The sequence below is a fragment of the Tiliqua scincoides genome, chromosome 5 (assembly GCF_035046505.1).
Source record: "Tiliqua scincoides isolate rTilSci1 chromosome 5, rTilSci1.hap2, whole genome shotgun sequence".
NCBI classification, from domain to species: domain Eukaryota; kingdom Metazoa; phylum Chordata; class Lepidosauria; order Squamata; family Scincidae; genus Tiliqua; species Tiliqua scincoides.
In genome coordinates this window covers 84,449,456-84,457,981 of record NC_089825.1, presented here as the reverse complement: position 1 = coordinate 84,457,981, position 8,526 = coordinate 84,449,456, and the positions used below count along the sequence as shown (strand labels likewise).

General features: G+C 46.8%; 1 protein-coding gene across 1 annotated transcript in view; it reads left to right on the top strand.

Annotated features, from left to right (window-relative positions):
* Window positions 1–7,937, top strand: part of LOC136652326 (keratin, type I cytoskeletal 19-like) — a 19,911-nt gene extending 11,974 nt beyond the window's left edge. The window contains exons 9-10 of the mRNA XM_066629260.1: window positions 6,603–6,648; window positions 7,836–7,937. Coding sequence (XP_066485357.1) covers window positions 6,603–6,648; window positions 7,836–7,937 — 148 coding nt within the window. The remainder of the gene's footprint in view (window positions 1–6,602; window positions 6,649–7,835) is intronic.
* The last annotated feature ends 589 nt before the right edge of the window (window positions 7,938–8,526 follow it).

Here is an 8,526-nt window from a genome sequence, read left to right as displayed (position 1 = left end):
GATCACTGTCACTGCTCCCCACCCGCCCACCCCTAAAGGGCTCCCCCAGATCTCCCTTAAAAGGCATAAAAACGTCACTTCTGGAAGTAGCACAGCTCCAGTTGCCTTCGGAGGGTTCAGTTTGAGCCAAGTCTGGCTCAACATGGGTTTAGGGGACCCATGTCGAACCAGGTCTGCAGATACAAAATCTGCGGATAAACAGGCTCCATCTTTATGCGCTTTTCAAAATCAAACATTTGCCCCAGGGTTCCCCCAAAAGCCAAAACCAAAACTGTAGGTGTCAGATTAGGACCAGGGAGAGTTCCAGTCCCATCAGTCAGGATACCCAAAGGGTGACCTTGGGTCAATCATAATCTCTCAGCCGAAAAGTCTTTCACAGGGTTGTTCTGGAGATAGAAGTGGGGCAGGCATAGCCATGCATGCTACAATGAGCTCCCTGAAGGAAGAAAGATGTGATAAAATATAAATGAATTTATGTCATGCACTCTGATTGTGACGTGGGGTGGTTTTCATGATGTTTTGAATCCCTAATTCTGCAATCACATACACACTTAAGAACATAAGAACAGCCCTACTGGATCAGGCCATAGGCCCATCTAGTCCAGCTTCCTGTATCTCACTGGCCCACCAAATGCCCCAGGGAGCACACCAGATAACAAGAGACCTCATCCTGGTGCCCTCCCTTGCATCTGGCATTCTGACATAACCCATTTCTAAAATCAGGAGGTTGCGCATACACATCATGGCTTGTACCCCGTAATGGATTTTTCCTCCAGAAACTTGTCCAATCCCCTTTTAAAGGCATCTAGGCTAGACGCCAGCACCACATCCTGTGGCAAGGAGTTCCACAGACTGACCACACACTGAGTAAAGAAGCGTGTGCATAAAGAAGCGTGTGCTTCTCACTTACCTGGCGAGAAGCCCTATTAAACAAAATAAGGCTTATTTCTATATAGACATACTAGGATTGCACTGTACTGGCCCAATTCAATGGGCCTGCTGCACCTCTAGAACTCACATTTTACAATGGTCACAAAAGGCAACATGTCATTCTGTGCAGCTGGGCCATTGCTACAAGTGGCAAGTGGCTGCATCTGTGCACCGGCAGCCTCTGATGATGCCCTGGCTTCAATAATTCAGAGGAAGGCAGGGGGTAGAGGTGGGCCAAATGGGGCAGGGAGGGGGAGGAATGGGGTGGAGATCAGGGTGAGTAGGGGTGTGTGTTGAGGCTAGGAAGGGAGCAGTATCAGCAGTAGCAGTGCCACCAATAACCTACCCCCTTCCTGCCTCTATCCACCTTCCTGGGTCCACTTGGATATGTGCCAGCAAAATCACTGATGCAGGTCTGAGTAGACCCAGTGGGGCAGGGAAGGCTTCCAGGCAAGGGAACAAATGGGACTCCCCCCCACCCCATAGGATGCATCTTATGGTCTAGTGGCATTGCAGAGGGGTAGAGTTAGATAGGATTGGGCTGCCCATAACCCAGAAGAACTGGACACACAATGAGGAAAGGGAAGGGGATGGAAGGGAGACTATCTCTGAGTGACAACAGATTACCACGTACGCTTTGCAGCCTGGAACTTCCCCATGGGATTCAGCGCACACCCCATCGGGGTGGCTGCATTACTACACAGGGAGTGAAAATTAATGTAAACAAAAGAACTTGGAATGTTTCATGGAGGAGGGCAGGAGGTCTGGGCAGGAGGTCTGGTCTAGAGGGTAGAGCCTCCGTTTGCCTGAAGATAACATCCGAAGGTCGCCAGTTCGAGGCCACTGCCACCGTGCGACCTTGGAGCAGCTGACAAGCTGAGCCGAGTTATTCCATCTGCTCTGAGCATGGGAGGATGGAGGCCAGGATGGAGGTCAGATCAGAACGAAACATCTGAATTGTTGTGGCTCTTGAAAGATAGAGCCTTCTTTCAATTGTAAATATCCCTACGGGGATTTAAATTAGCCTGCCTATGTAAACCGCCTTGAATAAAGTCTGAGGAGAAATCTGAGGACCTAGAAAGGCGGTATATAAATACCTGTATTATTATTATTATATCTTTAATACATATATAAATATATTATATATAAATATTGTTTAGGTCAGAGCTTTTAGGACAATAAGCAATAGCCAAGGACTTGCTCATCCAGACAACATCAATCAGATGCTGAATTTTATCGGGTACCTTGGCCAGAACTGATCTCCATACATGAAGTTTCTAATTTCTATTTAGTTATAATTTAAATTTAGCCTGATTTAAAGGTTGAAGCATTCTTTTGTTTCCTTGGTGACATATGAGTTATAAAATCAACACAAATATATTTTTTTAAATACTGTTAGAAACAATGGAAGCAGGGTGGTGTATGCAAGTATTACGGGGAAATGTACCTGTCTGAATAATGCTATCCAAATTCTGTGCAAACATAAAACAAACAAACAAAAGGACTGTTTCACACAGGCTGTAATAAAGTAACAGGTCTGCCTCCCTGCCCAGAGGATTTCTTAAACTCCGTTTTTGAATCTTTGCTGACTTGTGTTTTGGGAAAAGCTGTGCTGTGTTCCCGTTGGGTAATCAGAGTTGTTTTGTAGGGCAGTCAAGGAAGTAGGGAGGGTGGGTGGAACTGGGAATCAGTGCAAATGCAGAAACACAAAACAAGAATGGCTGGGAGTTCTTAAACATCTTTCTGCATGTTTGAAGCATACAACATTTGCCTCTCACCAAATGAAATGCATTTCCAGTTCTGCAACTGGCCTGCCTTCCTCAGACCACAAAACAATTCACTTCCTAAGAACATAAGAAGAACCCCGCTGGATCAGGACATAGGCCCATCTAGTCTAGCTTCCTGTATCTCACAGTGGCCCACCAAATGTCCCAGTGAGCACACCAGATAAATGCCCCAGGGAGCACTTCCTCCTCTTTTGCAGTGGGCTGCTGTCGGTAGGGTACCTTTCTTTTTATTGATTCTAGCAAAATGCCCTCTGTTGTGATGACTGGTGGGAGGGTTTGGAAAGAAGATCTGAATCTTAAAAGGACCATTTGTGAGCCATATTGATTTCAGGAGAAGCTAGGCCACTCAAAATTGGGGATCTGACAGGAAGGATGGACACATTCCTGTTTCACTGCAACAGTATCCCCAAGTATAGTACTGGACTTTTTGACTGCCATTCACTTCTATGGAAGAATGTAAAAGTGTGTATTCATGCTCACAACTGGAGTGGAAGGCAAATCTGCCCTTTGCCCTGATTGGCCCCCATTTGTGGGACAGACACACATTTCTTTTTGTTCCCCTAACATTCTTGTTCAGGGGTGTCCAAACTTTCTGGCAAGAGGGCCACATCATTTCTCTGACGGTGTATTTGGGGCCGGGGGGGGGGGAAATAATTAATTTATATTTAAAATTTGAATAAATTAAAATAAATTTACATAAATGACTATATTAGAGATGGAACTTATATGAATGAACGAAGAACTTGCGATAGCTCAAGGCTTTAGGCCATGTGCTAAGCAAGGCTGTCCTTTTCTTTGCTGCTTCACATATGTGAAACAGCAAATAGTGGAGGGAGTCCTCAGCTTGCAGCTCATGCGAGAGGTTGAACAGGAGCAGTCATGTTGGGCCAGCACAGGCTCCAGCAAGTCTCTGACGAGCCAGAGGTTCATTGGAGAGTGAGGGCTCCCCGCGGGCCGGATTGGGAGACCCAAGGGCTGCAAATGGCCCCCATGCCAGGTTTTGGGCACCCCTGTTGTTGTCAATTGCCACTTATTTACATGTTCCCATAGAACTGAATGGGAGCAGCTGAGAACTGATCTTGCCCCTTATGTATAAAGCTCCTGCTGATTTATCTGCATATTTCTTTCCCTGGGATTTGTTTCATGGTCACCATGAGCATGGACTTTTATACAAATATTGATGACTTATAGCAGGGGTGCCCAAACCTCGGCCCAGGGGCCACTTGCGGCCCTCAGGGACTCACAATTCAGAGCGCAGGGAGCCCCCGGTCATCAATGAGTCTTCAATGAGTCTTCAGTGATATAGGCTGATGGGTTCTGAGCTGTCTGTGACAGATCAGGAGAGAGATCTTGGGGTGGTGGTGGACAGGTCGATGAAAGTGTCGACCCAACGTGCGGCAGCAGTGAAGAAGGCCAATTCTATGCTTGGGATCATTAGGAAGGGTATTGAGAACAAAACGGCTAGTATTATAATGCCGTTGTACAAATCGATGGTAAGGCCACACCTGGAGTATTGTGTCCAGTTCTGGTCGCCGCATCTCAAAAAAGACATAGTGGAAATGGAAAAGGTGCAAAAGAGAGCGACTAAGATGATTACGGGGCTGGGGCACTTTCCTTACGAGGAAAGGCTACGCCGTTTGGGCCTCTTCAGCCTAGAAAAGAGACGTCTGAGGGGGGACATGATTGAGACATACAAAATTATGCAGGGGATGGACAGAGTGGATAGGGAGATGCTCTTTACACTCTCACATAACACCAGAACCAGGGGACATACACTAAAATTGAGTGTTGGGAGAGTTAGAACAGACAAGAGAAAATATTTCTTTACTCAGCATGTGGTTGGTCTGTGGAACTCCTTGCCACAGGATGTGGTGACGGCATCTGGCCTGGACGCCTTTAAAAGGGGATTGGACAAGTTTCTGGAGGAAAAATCCATTACGGGGTACAAGCCATGATGTGTATGCGCAACCTCTTGATTTTAGAAATGGGCTATGTCAGAATGCCAGTGCAAGGGAGGGCACCAGGATGAGGTCTCTTGTTATCTGGTGTGCTCCCTGGGGCATTTGATGGGCCACTGTGAGATACAGGAAGCTGGACTAGATGGGCCTATGGCCTGATCCAGTGGGGCTGTTCTTATGTTCTTATGTAATGAGCATCTTGCCCTCCGCAGACTTGCTGGAGCCCATGCTGGCCCGACGCAACTGCTCTCAGTGTGAAGATGACTGTTTGACCTCTCGCATGAGTTGTGGGACAAGGGTTTCCTCCACTACTTGCTGTTTCACATCCATGATGCAGCAGTGGCAGTGAAGGAAAGGCTGGCCTTGCTTTGTGCAAGGACTTTTATAGGCCTTGAGCTATTGCAAGACCTTCAATCATTCATATAAGTTCCGTCTCTAATACATTCATTTATGTAAATTTATTCAAATTTGAAATGTAAATTAATTCGGCCCCCAACAGAGTGTCAGAGAGATGATGTGGCCCTCCTGCCAAAAAGTTTGGACACCCCTGACTTATAGTATTGAAAGAGACCATCTATTTGAGGCGATTGCATTTATCCACTCTAACATCTTAGTTGTGACTCACTGAGAGGCTCTTAAAATTTTATTCATATGTTGAGCCAGCTCTGTTAGTTTTAACTGCAGGATCAGGGAGCAACCCCACAATAGGAGATACCATGCTTAGGGGTTCCCTCTTTCATTAAATTTTATTGTTATACAACTTTCATAGAGTTGCATCTTTTGCATCTGCCACATTTTAGTGGCCTGTGTTCTCTATAACAACTGCAAAGCAAGCAGAGTTCCAGCAGGTGAAGCCCTTCCCATTGAGATGAATAGATGGGGAAAGCTTTACCTGTTGATTCCTGCTTGTCATGTAGGTTTTAAAGGGATAGGGTCCCTGGCCAAAGCTATGATGGCACTCTGAATAGATGCTGGGTGAAATGAATTTAGAATTGGACCCATGAAAAAAAACAGTGCACTGTGTTTTGTGACGCCATCGGAACTTCTGGTGTCAGAAAACACAGTGCACTGTTGTTGCAACTGGGCCTCTGCCTAAAACAGCAAAGTTGGCATGGGGGGTGGGTAGGCAGATCAGGTCAGGGATGGGGAAAAATGAAGCAGGTACCTGGTGGGAACGGGGGTGGGCTGATGGTGGGAAGGGGGCAGTTGATGATAGCAGCTCTGCCAGTATCTTCCTTCCTGGCCTCAATCCACCTCCCCAGGTCCACATGGAATTGTGCTAACCAAATTGCTGGTGCATGTCTGAATAGACTTATTGGGGAAGTTGAGGCTTACCCTGAGGTAATGGATCAGATGTTCCCTTCTGCTGAGGAGGCATCCAGGATTGCTGTCCCCATAGGATACAGCACACAGTCTATTGGTGTGGCTGCATCTGCGCAGAGATTTAGTTAAGATTGGGTTGCTTGTTCCATATTTGGGCTCAGGAAGAGATTTTCCTGCAGATCAGATCATGTATTGACCTTGGGTGGATATAACCATTCATCAAGTGGCAACATACTGTGGTGTGCATGCATCTGTGTGACAAGTGGTTGTCTGTGGAAATTTTCCTCCTGGGCCTAATGGCAGCTTCTGGGGTGCATTTTTTTTTTTTTGGTCAGGACCACACCATGGAAGGAAAAGGTTAAATACCCCTCCCTGTGGGCATTTCCAAGCTCCAACCTTGATCAGTAGCGTCCCACCCCTATGACTGTTATTTAACTGAAAGACCAATGAACACACATATGAAACCAAACTATGAGTTTAATGCAACAGGTACTTTGGCTCTCTCACTTCATATGAAGTGCTTAAAGGAATGTTCCCCCTCTTTTCCTGTCCCAGATTTATGAGAAAGTGCATGCATACTGAGACGCTTCTCACTTCTTGACAGGCTATTGCAGAAGAATGCCTCCTCAAGTGATTACTTGCATGCCAAGGTAAGTGAGTACTTGGTGATCAGCCAGTCTTCTGCTTGTCATCTTCTGCTTGACTTCTTATGACAAAATCCTATTAACCTTGGGCCTGTTGACCTCTCCAGTGGAGTCGCTAGGGGGGTGCGGACGTGCAGGCCACACTGGGTGATTTGCACGGGGAGGGGGGTGACACCACTATTAACCAAAATTTTTAAAATCTTGGTATTTTCGAATACTACCATCATGTTATAGATTGTTCAATGTATAATTTCAGGAGGAATGCTATGAAACAAACTGCGTTGAAATATTTCTATTCCATCAAAGGTTATAGCCCCAAAAACCAGTGGGATGGGGCAGCGGTGCATTATCACACCTGGGGAGCTGCCGCATGCACTGCATGGGAAGAGGTCCATCATGGGGGTGATATGCTGACCTCCCTAGCGGCACCACTGCCTCTGTCTATTCAATACATTCCCACTTGCACTGATGTGATGATACTACTGAACAGGGCTAGCCCAAGACTGTCTGATGACCAAGGCTGCATGTCAAATGCTACCCTCTTACCCAATTATTTGCAGCTTTTCCCACTCTAAAAACTATTTTACATATCAAGTATAATAGCAACTATGATGTGTTTTGAGCATTTTAGCTTCTCAGTTAAGAATAGGCCCTCAGTTTGGCTGTACTTGTTGTAAGAGGCGACTAAACAGCCACCGGGTAGATGGGACTCGTCAGCCTGGGAAGGCAGCTCATTTGAGAGAAGGAAAACTCTGATCCCAAACCTCCACTGCCTTGTGGCTACATCCAGTTATGGAAAAGGCTTCAGGAGTCAACCTCGATGCAAAATCCGGAGCCGGAGTCCCTGAGGCAGTTCATGGCTGGACACGGTCACGTTCTGGCAACTCCTGCGACGCTGCTGGAACCAACCTTATTGGCTTCTGCCTTTCCATTGGACCATTTCAGCGACGTGGAGAGGGGGGATTTGCTGCATGGGTAACAGCCCACCCTCCATACCTACTTTACCCAGGCTTTGCACACTGGAGAGAACACTCTGTTCCAAAACCACCATTCAGAGCGCGATACCATAGTCTTCCGAGACTGAAGGATGCCAACATGATGATTCCCACTCTCCAGTGTTCTAGCTCAGCACTCTCCACCCCCGCTCTACATTTCCTCTTCCTCTCTGTTCCCCTCTTCTTTTTCCAATCCAGGTAGTGGATGAAGAAGGAGGAGCACTGGAGGCAAGTAGGCGGACAGAGATGGGTGTTCTCCTGTTCATCTTCTGCCTGAGGCAACTGCTTCAGTTTGCCTAATGGATGGGCCGGCCCTGCCACTGAACTTCATAAGACTTGGCCAAAAAGGGAGGTAGTGGTTTCTTTTAAGAAACTATAGTTTCCCCTCCCTTTGTGAGGAAAAACAAAAATCTTGATGATTCTGTGGAACTATAATACTACTGGTATGGCAACATTTTTTTTTCCCCAAGGGGCAGGTAGTGTGTGATGGAACATTCGTGTTTACTGGGGGATGTGGAGGGAAACTGCCTTTGGGATATTTTCCTTGGCTCAAAGGATAAGATGGAACTAAATGTGTGAGAAGAAATGAATCCTCCCCATCGGCAGCGACACCCTTTGCAAAGGATATAAATGGAGATCTGAGGTGCCAAACCTGTGCACTCTGGTCGAGTGCCAAGCTCTGCATCGTGGCTCCTGCGCTGGGTTGAATCTCTAATTGCTTTCACTATGAATGGTGGCACCAACTCTGTTCCAGGATCTGGAAGGAAAAATGGTGCCACTGTTGGCTCCAATGGAAGATCCAGGATTTCCCCGATCTCTGCCAAAGATTGCACCTCTTGTGGGCTAGGCCACGTGAGAGGCCACTTCTCCTGTCGAAGGCACGTGGGGA